Here is a 14,968-nt window from a genome sequence, read left to right on the forward strand (position 1 = left end):
GTCTAAGGTGGTACAGTGGACCAGAGGCAGAGTGGAGATTAGAACTAGGGTCTCCTGACTCAATCAGTGGTATTTATTGAGTGCTTACTGTGTGCTGTATTAATCGCTTGCAGAAGTACTATACAAGATTGGCAGCTGTGATCCCTGTCCCCAAGGAGCTTACACCCACTAGATGACATTGTCTCTTCCTGGCTCAAATCACCTAAACCTATGTCTTCAGAACGTACCCCTTCCCCCACAAAACCTTCCAGCTGCCTTGGCAAATAACTGGAACAACTAAGCTGAGCAGTGGCAATCATTCCGGAGTATGTGCTATCTCTTTGGTTGAAGAGGCCACCAAGTTCCATTAAGTAGTGGTCAGAAATCAATTCCAGGGCAAGGCAGGCTAAAATGGGAAATCTCAGCTGCCTTGTCTGTAATTTATGTACGTATCTATGATTTCTTTGGTGACCATTAAGCATTTCCATAATAATAATTGTAATACTTGTTAATCACTTTGTGCCGGGTGCTGTACTAAAGGCTGGCATAGATATAAGATCATCAGGCTGGACACAGCCCCTGTCCACATGGGGCACTCAGTCTAAGTAGGAATGAGTACGATTTAATCCCCATTTTACAGATGAGGAAACTGAGGCAGAAAAAAGTGAAGCTTATTCAGCTGCATTTATTGAGAGCCCCCAAGGTGCATTCGCTCTTCTAGGGACGATGAATTCTTGAATAATTGAAATGTTCCCCAATTAGTGCTATCTTGGAGATGACATCCATCTTGGATCTGAGTGATAAATGTGGGATTGAAATGTTAGTAATCTGAGAGTTAGTAAGAGTCTAGTGATGCATGACTCCTATGTTGGGCAGTACTTGGGCAGCCGAGCATATGAATATTTCCCAGCTCAAGCTAGGTTCTGTATTTTGAGATGGAATGTTGTTGTAACATGTGTATATTTACTGGCCTTGTCCAAATGTGAAAGGAAAAGTTTCTGCCTGCTTTGGAGTCAAATTCTTTTCAAATCAAATCAGTGGTATTTATTGAGCACTTATTGTGTGCAGAGCATTTTAATAAGCATTTTGGATAGCACAATACAAGAGCTGGTAGTAATGTTCCCCACCCACAATGGACTTATAGACTAAAGGGGGAAACAGTCGTTTATATAAAAGTGACAGTTATAATAATAATGGCATTTATTAAGCGCTTACTATGTGCAAAGCACTGTTCTAAGTGCTGGGGAGTTTACAAGATGATCAGGTTGTCCCACGGGGGGGCTCACAGTCTTAATCCCCATTTTACGGATGAGGGAACTGAGGCCCAGAGAAGTGACTTGCCCAAAGTCACACAGCTGACAAGTGGCGGAGCCGGGATTTCAACTGATGACCTCTGACTCCAAAGCCAGGGCTCTTTCCACTAAGCCATGCAGCTTCTCATTTGACTGCTGATCTATCATTTGTGCTGTGGGGCTGAGGGTGGGGTGAATATCAAGTACTTAAAGTGTAAAAATCCAAGTTCATAGGCGACATGAAAGGGAATGGGAGAAATGAGTGATTAGGCAGTGAAGGCCTTTCGGAGGAGATGTGATTTTAGTACGTCTTCGAAGGTGGGGAGAGTGGTGGTCTGTCATATATGAAGGAGTTGGGAGTTCAACAAATTCTGCTACCCCAGTGATGGACAAGATCTCACACCCTGTGGCCAGAATTGTACATCTATTTCAAGGTTTGGTTGAACTTGAGTGCAGATCAGGTTTGGAAAAAAGTTCCAAAATTTTCCATACTGGCAGAACTATCTTTTCCTCCCCCCCAGCCCGGGGCTTTAGAGAGAACAATCGATCCGATGAACCCCTTCCTGTCAGCTGAGCGTAGACCATTATCTTCCCTATGGAAGGGATTTGGTGGCTGCCACCTAAGTAGTTTCTGACAATTTTCCACCTTCCGGATGGTATTGCTATCCCTTTGCACTTCTTCGCACCCGCTGGATTCTGTGTTGCTCCAATCTCCCTGCTTTTTGTCATCAGAATGTCAGACAGATCATACCTCTGTTAATATTAACCTGGGCCAGAGTCCAGGAATCCCTGATTATCTGTGAACTTAGGAAAAGCAATGGGTGAAGTTTGTTCACAAAGCAAAGGCACAAAAATGGCTCCACAGGAGCAGAGCCTCTGTGGAAGGTTTTAAATTGTTTGGGTCCCCTGAGGGCTGGCCCTATTGATTCATTCTGGTGCATAGTGCTTCTGGTCAGGATGTGATGAGAGGATGGGGGATCAGGGGTTTATTGGAATGAGGGGTTTAATAACCACCTCTGCATCCAAACAACCTCTGGGAGCCCTTGGTCCAACCTTGTCAGCAGGGTCTAGTCAAAAGAGCACCGACTTGGGATCTGGGTTCTAATTCTGATTTTGCCACATACCTACTGAGTGACCTTGGGCAAAGTACTTCTCTGTGCCTCAGTTCCCTCATCTGCAAAATGGGAATTCAATACCTATTCTCCCTTCTACTTAAACTGTAAGCCCCTTATGGGACCTAATTATCTTGTAGCTACCCCAGTGCTTTTTTATTTATTGAAATTTATTAAATGCTTATTATGTGCCAGACACTGTACTAAGCACTGGAATAAATAAAAGTTAATCAGGTTGGACACAGCCCTTGCCCCACATAGGGCTCGCAGTCCTAATTCCTATTTTACAGATGAGGCAACTGAGGCCCAGAGATGTGAAGTGCCTTCCCCAAAGTCACGCAGCTGACAAGTGTGCTGGATTATTCATTCATTCATTCAATCGTATTTGAGCGCTTACTGTGTGCAGAGCACTGTACTAAGTGCTTGGGAAGTACAAGTTGGCAACATATAGAGACGGTCCCTACCCAACAGTGGGCTCACACGCAAGGGCCTTCTGACTTCTAAGCCTGCACTTTATCCACTAGGGCTTTCTGCTTCCCAGTGCTCAGAACAGAGGCTTAACAAATACCATAAGGGCTTAACAAATACCATAATTGTTATACTGACTTCTAATAGTGGAAGGTTTATTTAAGGAAGGCGAGAGCCAAGTGCGGGTGAGTTAGTCATGTGACCATCACTCCTTGTGCCAGGCCTTAACCAGAACAGTTAACCAGGCCACTCACCCCAACTTCTAGACAAGAAGTTGCCACTGCATCACCAGTGACTGAATGCTAGACCCAACAGTCCACAGTTCACCACTCTGGAATGCCACAGTCCACCTCTCTGGGCCTCCGTTTCTTCATCAGTGAAATAGAGAGAAAAATGCATTTACCTTTCCCTTCCTCACTGAGAGATGTTAGAAGGCCACATTGAGAAAGCTGATGTGAAGATGTTGATTGGGAGGATTAAAGGGCTGGTCAAGTTCAAGGTAGAATATTAGTATTCCTTAACAGTCTGATAGCTTTAGAATTGTGTTGAGCTTTTTTTTAATATGGGAACCAATTTTAAGCTGGCATAATTGATTTGTTTTACTGTTGTCTAAGGAGCTGATCTAACTCCTTACCATCCATTAATCACCAAAATAAGGTACAAAGTTGATTTCTGCCATTAAGGTCTTTCTGTGGAAAGATGAGGAATAAATTTCCTGTCATTGCAGATTTCATCCCGAGGAGACGTTCTCAGTGGGACTGCCTCTGCATTGCCAATCCCCACTTTTACATTCCTGCCCACGCCATCCACTTTAGTGAAAATGTACTGGAAAGAGAGAAGGCAAATTCTGATTCCACAGGTGTTTTTTTGTGAGGAAGAGGCTTTTTTTGAGTCATGACGGGCAGATATCCCATGAACCCAAGAGGGTCCGATGGTGAATGAGTACGGTGTGAAGGGGAATTCCCATCAAGTAACTCCACAGAACTGGAATCTAACAGTGGGAGAGGCCAGAGAGCTTTGAGTCTGAAGCGCTTCCTTGGCTGCTGGAACTTGTTTGCTTTCGGGAAGCACACCCAGCTCAGATCATGAAAACCAACCAGACCTGTCTTTAATGCCATCTTCTGGGATTCCCTTTTCATGCTTCCAAAGAGGAGTGGAAAAGGCCCTATGAAACAGTAGCCTGTCACCTCAGTCACAGATGCCCCGACTCATCTTTGACAGAGTCAGCAGGTCTTCTGGGCACCGCCTCAGTCCTCCCAGACAGTCTTCAGGCTCCGCCCCATCCCCCTAACTTCAGCCTGGACTTTTCATAATTAGTGAAGACATTTGGTTGACTTTAAAGTTGCCATTGGCATGCCACTATTTGCCTCAAAATTCCTGCCTTCCCGACTCCCTGAATATTGAGTTTCCCTCTTTCCATCCTCCTCCTGCATCTTCGCGCTCACTGACAATCATGTTAACTGATACCACATTAATCTAATTTCTTATCCTATCCCACCTTAATTACAGTATCAGCTTCCTTGCTGACCACCCTGCTTCCTGTGTCTCCCCATTCCACTCCATAAATCACTCTGCTGCCCAGATCATTTCTCTACAAAAATATTCAGGCTATGTTTCCCCACTCCTCAAGAAGCTCCAGTGGTTGCCCTTTCACCTCCACATCAAATAGAAATTCCTCATCGATGGCTTTTGAACAGTCAATCACCTTGCCCCCTTCTATCCCACTTTGCTACTCTCTTGCTGAAACCCAGCCCACACACTTTGCTCCTCTAATGCTAACCTTCTCACTGTACCTCGATCTTGTCTATCTCGCTGCCGACCTCTCACCCACATCCTGCCTCTGGCCTGGAATGCCCTCCTTTCACATAGTATTTGTCAATCAATCATAGTCATTGAGTACTTACTGTTTGCATAGGACTGTACTAATCTACTACTCATATCCATAAACAGCATGATGTAGGGGATAGAGCACAGGGCTGGAAGTCAGAAGGTCATGGGTTCTAATCCCAGCTCTGCCACTTGTCTGCTGTGTGACCTTAAGCAAGTCACTTAACTTCTCTGAGCCTCAGCTACCTCATCTCCCTTCTGTGTCACCCTGACTTACTCTCTTTATTCATCCCCCTTCCCAGCCCCACAGCACTTATGTACATATCTGTAATTTATTTATTTAATTGTCTCTCCCCTTCTAGACTGTAAGTTCATTGTGTCTGTTTATTATTATATTTCACTCTCCTAAGTGCTTAGTAGCACTTCTTCATAGAGAAGTAGCGTGGCTCAGTGGAAAAAGCATGGGCTTGGGAGTCAGAGGTCGTGGGTTCTAATCCCGGCTCTGCCACTGTGTCAGCTGTGTGACTTTGGGCCAGTTAACTTCTCTGTGCCTCAGTTACCTCATCTATAAAATGGGGATTAAGACTGTGAGCCCCACATGGGACAACCTGATTACCTTGTATCTCTCCTAGTGCTTAGAACAGTGCTTGGCACATAGTTAAGTGCTTAAGAAATGCCATCATTATTATTAGTAGTAGTAAGTGCTCTGCACACAGTAAGCACTCAATAAATATAATTGACTGACTGGCAGTCACCCTCCTCGCCTCACATCCTGGAAGGACCCAGACAGAGAGAAGAGAAGAGGCAAAGGAAAGAATCGCAGAGGAGACCCCCTTTAGTCGCCTTCAGTTTGAACCTGTCTTATAATCATCCTCACAGCACTAATAAGTACCAGATGAGTGCAGAACGCTGTACTGTGTGCTTAGGAATTGTCCAGAAGTAAAACCAATGGTCCCTGCCCACAAGAAGCTGACAGTCTAATGGTGGATTTAGAAACGTGTGAATGATTCTCATTCTCATTCTTATAAGCCGCCCTGTTCTCTGATCCGGTGACATCCCAGCTGAGTTCATGGGGAAACAGGAAGTTTAGGAATGACCCTAGGAAGTGGGTTGGAGTAATCAATCAATTAATCATATTTATTGAGCGCTTACTGTGTGCAGAGCACTGTACTAAGCACTTGGGAAATACAAGTTGGCAATATATAGAGACAGTCCCTACCCAACAGTGGGCTCACAGTCTAGAAGGGGGAGACAGAGAACAAAACAAAACATATTAACAAAATAAAATAAATAGAATAGATATGTACAAGTAAAATAAATAAATAGAGTAATAGAGTACCTCTGAGGGACTCCACTCCAGCTGCTCTGCTTTGTTCAATGGATGGTATAGTATGAGGTGACCTCAATTCCTCCCTTAGGAATTGCAGTGGATGGCAAGAAGATTTTGAAGGGATCCGGAAAGAACCAGGTGTATCCTTGGTGCTCTCCCTGGCCTCTCAACCCTTGAGAGGTCTTAAAGTTTTCTACTTTCATAGTTCCTTTAGGTCAGGAGGGAGAGTCCATCCCAGTTAAGAGCCCTGCTACCCTGGGTTCAGCCTGAGCCCCAGAGCCCCATAGCCGAATTTCCAAGGCCCACTGCCCCCTGTCCCTCTTCCCATCTTCAGACTGGTGGTCCAGGGAACCTATAGCTGGGTATCAGGCAGCCCCCGCCGATCAACCAATCAATCATTGGTATTCATTGAATTGGGCACCATTCCTCTGAAGACATTCCAATTAGGAACATTTAACTCATGATGCTTCCTGCAGTTAGAGATAAAGGTTTTTTTATAATCCGATCTACTCTCCAGGGAAGGGTCACCACCTTTCCTGATCAAGAGGGAAAAGTTAGAGTCAGGTGATCAGCCCTAGTTAGCAGGGCAGAGGCCTTAGAGTGCATCCTGCCCATGGTTCTTGCAGGCATCCTCTTGCCATGGAGACAGGATCCTGGCTTGGACGGACCTATCCCAGTGATATCTTATGTCCTATTGTCCAACGCATTCAGGTGAACCTTGACGTGAACCAGAAGTGTCAACTGGCTCCATTGCAATATGATCTGTCATCCTGCAAGAGGAAAATCACTTAGCAATTATTGATACCAACTAAAAGTATTTTTTTCTAGTAAGGAGCAATGGCAATTCATATTTTATTGAGAGTGATTGACTTGTAATCACTTGTTAACTGTAGAAAAGCTGGATGATAGCCAGGGAACTAAGTAAACATATTATTCCAAAATGGAATTCATTTGTGTTTGATTTCTGGGAATTAAATGCAGTAACATTGAATTAAAGCATAATTGCAAGTAATTTCCAAACACTATTGGAACTGTGTGTCAGAAAAACCATTTCGATTAGCCATCATCTCTGTTCCCTGGCCGTAATTGGACTTAGAGTTTTCCCTAATTACATGCAAACATATTTTGGGTTTCTGGTTTAATAGGAAGTTTTGTTTTCCATAAATAAGTTTCAGGATCCACAGCTTCCTGAAAAAGTGAAGAACATGGCCAATTGCTCTCCTGGGTTTCCGGTCTGTTCCATTGCACTCTGTGGGCTGGGGTCTCATTCATTCCATTGTGAAGCCCCTGAGGGTGGAGGGAATATTTCCCAGAGAGGAAGACTGAAGCAACCAAAGTTATGGTATTAAATGCCATAATTGGAACTCACAGTCTTAGAGGTGGCAAGAGCAGACATTTTATCTCCACCATGGAGAAACAGTATAATCCAATGAAACAGCATGAATTTAGCTCAGACCCTTCTCCAGAGGCCTCTATTAATAATAATAATAATAATAATAATAATAATAATAATAATAATAGTAATTGTATTTAAGCACCTACTATGTGCCAGTGCAAAACAATCAAATCAGACACTATCGTTCTGGGAGCTAGCAGGCTAAGGGGGAGGTGTCACCTCAAGCATGTTGAGTGTTCTGTATAAGTTTACTGATGGCTCTGAAAGTTCTCCCTCCTCCCTCCCTAGTACTGCCTCCCCAGACCTAATTGAAAGCAGATTCCCTGCTTGAAAAGACAGCTAATGGAATCTCCGCCTTGAGTTGGAGGAAAAATGAAAGGATTTGCTGTGTTGGGAATTTTTTTTCCCCCAGAATTTCCATTTGCCCATTAAGCGCTCGGAAAACTTACTTTCCAATCATTGACAGATTACTCACCCATTTGAGGCTCTCAGCTGAGCAATGCCAGTTTCTCTGGGTAGCACAATTTTCCCATCGGAACTAAGTGTAAACAGCTGCAGCTCCAAGAGCCAAAACTTAGGTTGGAAATTGCTCCTTCAAATTCATGCTTTTCTCCTTTTGTAAAGCCTGGAAAGGGTAGGCGGAGTTGGTGTATCCACTAGGCATTAAATGAAATAGTGGTATTTTCTCTGACTCAGGAGAACACTGGAGGTCATACGCTTACTTAGTTTGAGATAGTGATGACTGTGAAACGGAAATGGAATATCCGAGGCATGAGCACTCACTAGCCAGAAAACCAGAAAACAATCTTTGACGAGGTTCGTGCCAGCATCGGAGAGAAGCAGCGTGGCCTAGTGGAAAGAGCTTGGTTCTGTGAGTCGAAGGACCTGTGCTGTAAACCTAGCTCTGCCAATTGCTCTGACACTTACCTGCTGGGTGACCTTGGGCAAGTCACTTAGCTTCCTTGTGCCTCAGTTTCCTCAACTGTAAAATGGGCATTCAATAGCTGTTCTCCCTCCTACTTAAGATTGTGAGCCCCCATGTGGCATAGGGACTGTGTCCAACCTAATTAACTTGAACCTACCCCAGAGTTTAGAACAGTATTTGACACATAGTGAGTGCTTAACAAGTACCATAAAAACAAACAAACCACGATTCTACTCCTGTGGCTTTCAGATGGTAGCACTGTACATCTGCAGTTTGCTGTTTATTTTCTTGAAATGCTTTCATGTTTTTGTTTTTTTAATGGTATTTGTTAAGCATTTACTATGTGCCAGGCACTGTACTAAGCACTGGGGTAGATACAGGTTACCCAGGTTCACACAGTCCATGACCCATATTGGGGTCACAGTCTTAATCCCCATTTTACAGATGAGGTAACCTAGGCACAAAGAAGTTAAGTGACCTGCCCAACATCACACAGCAGGCAAGTGGTGGAGCTGGAATTACCCAGGTCCTTTTTCTCTCAGACCCATTCTCTTTCCACTAGGCCATGCTGCTTCTCTGTCAAAGTCTGTTATCTCATTCTGTCCCAACAATATCCCTGGAAGGAAGGGATTGTTCTCTCCATTTTACAGATGAGGAACCAGGGCCCCGAGTGGTTTAGTGACTTGTCTGTCATCACACAGCAGGCCAAGGGCAGAGGTGAGATTGGAACCCAGGTCACCTGACTCCCAGCTTGTTCCTCTCAACTGTAAGCTCACTGTGGGCAGGAAATTTGTGTGTTATACTGTTATATCGTACTCTCCCAAGCGCCTAGCACAGTCCTCTACCCCCTGTAAGCACTCAATACAGTTGGTTGATCGTTTGCTCCATCCACGAGACCATACCACATAAGAGTGTGTCCTCTTGGTGGTGAGGAAGATAGCCATGTAGGTGCATAAGCAAGGCTGGGGTATCTTCTCTGGGGATCTTTGAGACCGAAGAGCCACACTGTGAAGCCTGTCTGGAGGATTGGAGCAGGGGGGTGACCTACATGACCTCTTGAGACCTCTGCCATTTCCTAGGAAACGAAACCCAGTATACATGTGGGCAAGTGAATGACAATGCAGAATCCGTGATGGCATTTGGGTAAAAAGCTTTGCCTTGAGCCAATTTTAGCCACCAACCAGTCAGACATTTCCATCTACCCCTGGATGCCTCAGCCTGCTTGACCCTAAAGCACTCTTAGACATTTGGCCATTGGGTCTCAAGCACCAGACCTATTTTTCTCAGGAGGATTAATAGTGAAATGCCTGTAAAATGGGCTCTTTTGCCTTGGAGTTTAATCTGATGTTTCACTTTCTGTTATCAGAAAATTCACAGCGTGCTGTTGATTTCTAATTATGCTGCTTTTTGTTCATTTCTATTGAGCCTGAGAGTAATCTTCTTTAAATGCCAGCACAACCCAGCCTGAGGGTCTCCTTGAAGCCTGGGGAACATTTATTGTATTTGAGATTAACTCAAGAATAGGGCATAATCGTCATGCGCTGGGAATGGGTACAAAAATCTCAACTGCTTCATTTGAGATGAAGAAAGCAATTGGAGAAATAAAATGATTAAATAGCAATCCCTTCCATCCCCCATTCTAATCCCTTCCATCCCACTGCCCTCTGAGTGGAAGTCCTCTCCTCCTCCACTTCACCAGTTCCTCTGCCTCCCCTCCCTCATAGGCCAACACTTATGTTCCGCTTTCTTTTCCTTACAGAAAGACTTCCCTGATGAACTCCTTGAACCCAGTATTTGCTTCCTTCTCCACAAGTCTTGCATTTTCATACACGTTTGTCTCCCCTACTAGGCTGCAAATCACCTTGACTTGTATTTCTGTTGTATTATCCCTCCCCTTCTATGCAGCGCTAGTACTGTGGATGGCATGAATCAATCATTGGTATTTATTGAGCGCTACCTGTGTGCTGAGCACTTTGCTAAACCCCTGGGAGAGTACAACACAACAGAGTTGGTAGACATGTTCCCTACTCATAAGGCGCTAACAATCTAGAGGGGGAGGTTCTAAGTAAATGCTACCGTAACAGTTGAGCTTGAAAACATGGAAATTAGATTTACACCTTTGATGCATAGTGTCCAGAGGTTGGTCATGTGTGCTAGGCTATCGTGTATATATTCCTGGCAACACGGAATAAAACTCGACCCTCTGCCCCTTGTCCTGAATTCTGCCTTTCTAGTAATTCCCAAATTCTCTTCTAAAACAATTACAAGTGTTCATCTTCATTTAGTTTTCTAATAGAGGTTAAATAAGGGTTCCACCCCACTTAATTTAATTTTTAGAGAGTGATGGCACAAGAAAAATGTGTTGAAAGCATGGCAGCTGATTATCCAGGGCCCATCTAATTACCTTTTCATCACTGGTATGAGAGCTTAGAGCAAACATCGTTAGGGTGAATGGAATTTTCCTTGCAGTTGGGTTGAATTGAACTCTGCAGGTACAGCAGTTGGGTCTCAAATCATTGGTCTTTGGGGAAGATCTTTAGATCAAGGGAAAAAGGTCTTTGCAGTTTACCAGGTGAGTTGAGATGATATGTAGTGGCTAAGGGGCTGAGGTGAGGCAGTAGAGATGGTGACCAAGTTAGGATTTTTACATCAGGCAAGGCATTGCTCTTGGTAATAGTTATGGTGCTAATTACATGCTTATTCTGTGCCAAGCACTGTGTGAAGCTCTCCAGTAGATAGAAAATAATCAGATCAGAAACATCCCCTGTTCCACATCAATCAATCAGTGGTATTTGTTGAGTGCTCAATGTGTGCAGAGCACTGTTCTAAGCGCTTCAGAGCACAATACAACAAAGTTGGTAGATATGTTCCCTGCCCACAATGATCTTCTTGAGGTGGAAACAGACATTAAAGTATGGATTCGTAAATACAGGCTGTGAGGCTGAGGGTCAGGTGGATATCAAGCACTTAAAGGGTAGAGATAATAATAATAATAATAATAATAATAATAATAATAATAATAATAATAATAGTATTTAAGTGCTTACCATGTGCCAGGCACTATACTGGATTACAAGCAAATCGAGTTGGACACAGTCCCTGTCCCATGTGGGGCTCACAGTTTCAACCCGTATTTTACATATGGGGTAACTGAGGCACTGAGAAGTGAAGTAACTTTGCCCAAGGCCACAGAGTAGACAAGTGGTGGAGCCGGGATTAGAACCCCATGACCTTTTGACTCCCAGGCCTGAAATCTATCCACTGTGCCATACTGCTTCTCAAGTGCATAGGTGATGAGAGAGGGAGAGGGAAATAAGGGCTTAGTCAGGGAAGGTAGTTTGAAGGAAATGTGATTTTAATAAGGCTTTGAAGGTGGGAAGAGAGTTGGACTGTAGTATATGGAAGGGGAGGGAGTTGGAGGTCAGGGGAAGCTGTGGGCAAGGGGTCAGCAATGAGCTAGACAAGATTGAGGTACAGTGAGTAATTTGGCATTGGAGGAGCAAAGCATGTAGGCTGGAGTGCAGTAGGAAATCAGGGAAGATAGAAGGGAGTGGGCTGATTGAGTGCTTTAAATTTGATGGTAAGGAGTGTCTGTATGACGGGAGGTGGACAGGCAACCGTTAGAGATTCTTGAGGAGTGAGGAAACATGGACTGAACTTTTATTTAGAAAAATGATCCGGGCAGTAGAGTGAAATACAGATTAGGGTGGGGAGAGACAGGATGCAGGGAGATCAGCAAGGAGGCTGATACAGTAATCACAAGAAGTTAGGATAAATGTTTGAATCAGCATGATAGCAGTTTGGGTGGGGAGGAAGGGACCGATTTTAGAGATATCACGAAGATAGAACTGACGGCATTTGATGATAGCATATGTGGGTTGAAGGAGAGAGTTGATTCAAGGTTAATGCCGAGGTTGCGGATACATGAGACAGGAAGGATGGTGCTGTTGTCAACAGTGATCGGAAAGACAGAGGGAGGAGAGAGTTTGGATGGTGAGATGAAGAATTCTGTTTTGGAACGATGCCGACGTCGACACTGAATGTGTTCAAGACCTTGGCTCCCGGTTCCCGACTTCACTTTTGTACACTGAACCCAGCCACTATCCCTTCATGGTCCCGAGACACCTCATCCTTCTCCATCACTGGAGGGGGAAACTGGATGGGGCAAGCAGGCCCTTGGGAGCTGCCCTGCTATTTACAAATCAGGACTGAATCCACTCTCATACCTCAACAAAGATAAAAATTCCCTTTCCCCCTCCTGGCTGGGGAGACGATGGTGGGAAGGGGGGTGGGAGTGAAAGCACAAACCCGGTGGTCAAGACTCAAGTGTCCTGCACCCTCATCTCATCCTCTAACTAACGTGGATGAATATACGCTGGCAGGAGTGAGGGTAGTGGGAAGGCATGTGTGGAGGAAGATGTTGCCTGGAGGGGAGAAGGTGAGGGCAGGGATGAATATTGAACCTTCAGGAGAAAGTGAGACCTGGGGATTATCTCTGGAGTTCATCTCCACATCTCTCATCTCCTCAGATGACCAAGAGTTGACTGTTCAGAATTCAAGCCCTTTAAAACTCAGCCCTCAGTAGACCCCAGAGAGCCCCCAAGGCCCATATGTATTTGAAAATAGCCATGAGGAGCCTTGCCCGCTGCTCAATGGCCTGGCTGTGGTTTTGTGTTGTTCCAGTAGTTTGCACGAACAGAAGGGAGAGTTACGGAAGCGTCTCTCCTACACCACCCACAAACTGGAGATGCTGGAGAGCGAGTTTGACTCGACCCGCCATTACCTTGAAATCGAACTGAGACGTGCTCAGGAGGAACTGGAGAAAGTAACAGAAAAACTGAGGAGGTGAGTGTCAGCAGCCCAGGTACCACAGTTGTGGGCAGGGGAGGGGAAGGCAAGCAAGGGCTTCGTGGCAGCGTGGGAGAGTGGATAATAATAATAGTAATTATTATGGCATTTCTTAAGCACTTACTGTGTGCCAGGCACTGTACTAAGCACTGGGCTGGATACAAGCAAATCGGGTTGGACACAGTCCCTGTTCTACATGGGATCACAGTCTCAGTCCCCCTTTTACAGGTGAGGGAACTGAGGCCCAGAGAAGTGAAATAGCTTGCCCAAGGTCATACAACAGTTGAGTGGCAGAGCGAGGGTTAGAAATCATGACCTTCTTACTCCCATGCCCATGCTCTATCCACTACACCATGCTGGGGCAGTAGGAAGTCAGCTGCTCTCAGAGCCAGTCTGACTCTTGGGGGTCTTTCCCCGACAATTCATTCATTGTCGTATTTTTTGAGCGCTTACTGTGTGCAGAGCACTATACTAAGCTCTTGGGAAGTACAAATCGGCAACAGAGACAGTCCCTACCCAACAGTGGGCTCACAGTCTAGAAGGGGGAGATAGACAACAAAACAAAACAAGTAGACAATCATCCTAGGTAAACCAGGGGGCAAATTTTTTCGCTAGGCCAGAGCTTCATTCCTTCTCAGGACCCTGGCTAGGGTTGTGATCCTTGGACCTTTGTTCTTCTGAAACAGCAAAGCCACTGCCAATTTATTAGGGTTTGACTAATGATTGATTAAGAGAAGCAGCATGGCCTAGTGACAAGAGCACGGGCTTGGGAGTCAGAGGTCATGGGTTCAAATTCCGGCTCTGCCATTTGTCAGCTGTGTGACTTTGGGCAAGTCACTTCCCTTCTCTGTGCCTCATTTACCTCATATGTAAAATGGGGATTAAGACTGATCCCCACGTGGGACAGCCTGATGACCTTGTATCCTCTCCAGCGCTTAGAACAGTGCTTTGCATGTAGTAAGCGCTTAACAAATGCCATCATCATTATTATTATTATTATTATTATTATTGGAAGTCAGATGTCATGGGTTCTAATCCTGGCTCCACCACTTTTCTGCTGTGTGGCCTTGGGCAAGTCACTTAACTTCTCTGCCTCAGTTATCTCATCTGTAAAGCGGGGATTGAGACTGTGAGCCCCACGTGGGACAACCTGATTACCTTGTATTTACCCCAGTGCTTAGAACAGTGCTTGGTACATATTAAGTGCTTAACAAATACCATAATTATTTATTTATTCATTATTAGTGAGACTGACCTCAGTACTTCCCAAGGCACCTTTCTTATTATGGAAAGGTCACTCCCACTCCATTGACCTCCTCTATATGTCAATCAATCAAATGGTATTAATTGAGCACTTACACTTACAGAGCACTAAGCTAAGCACCCAGGAGAGTACAATCAAGTGAGTAGCCATGATCCCAGCCCTCAAAGAGTTTACAGGTCTACCAGTCCTTGATCCAGTGGATGAGATTCCATAGGGATTTTGTGTTCCCTGGCTAGCACTCCTTGAGCATTAGTGTTGTCTACTAGTGTTAACAAATGCCATAATTATTATTATTATTATTATTCACCCTCCCACACTGCCACAAATTAGGGGTCTGCGAAGGGCCAGGCCAGGCCATGAAGCCCAAGCACCAGAAATACTTTCCCACCTCTGGTCATTATTATTATTATTATCATCATCATCATCATTGTATTTGTTAAATGCTTACTGTGTGTCAAGCATCATACTAAGCTCTAAGGAAAATACAAGTTAATCCAGTTGAACACAGTCTCTGTCCCACATGGGGC

The 14,968-nt window shown here is 44.7% G+C and overlaps 1 protein-coding gene across 4 annotated transcripts in view; it reads left to right on the forward strand.

Annotated features, from left to right (window-relative positions):
* The window catches only part of BEGAIN (brain enriched guanylate kinase associated), a 167,845-nt gene that overhangs the window by 88,098 nt on the left and 64,779 nt on the right, over positions 1 to 14,968 (forward strand). For 3 of the 4 annotated variants that reach the window (XM_038750991.1, XM_038751000.1, XM_038750982.1), the window contains one exon: positions 13,013 to 13,174. In XM_038750991.1, the coding sequence (XP_038606919.1) occupies positions 13,013 to 13,174 (162 nt within the window). The remainder of the gene's footprint in view (positions 1 to 13,012; positions 13,175 to 14,968) is intronic. The other variant, XM_038751010.1, reaches the window with a different exon arrangement.

Source organism: Tachyglossus aculeatus, chromosome 1 (assembly GCF_015852505.1).
Source record: "Tachyglossus aculeatus isolate mTacAcu1 chromosome 1, mTacAcu1.pri, whole genome shotgun sequence".
NCBI lineage: Eukaryota > Metazoa > Chordata > Mammalia > Monotremata > Tachyglossidae > Tachyglossus > Tachyglossus aculeatus.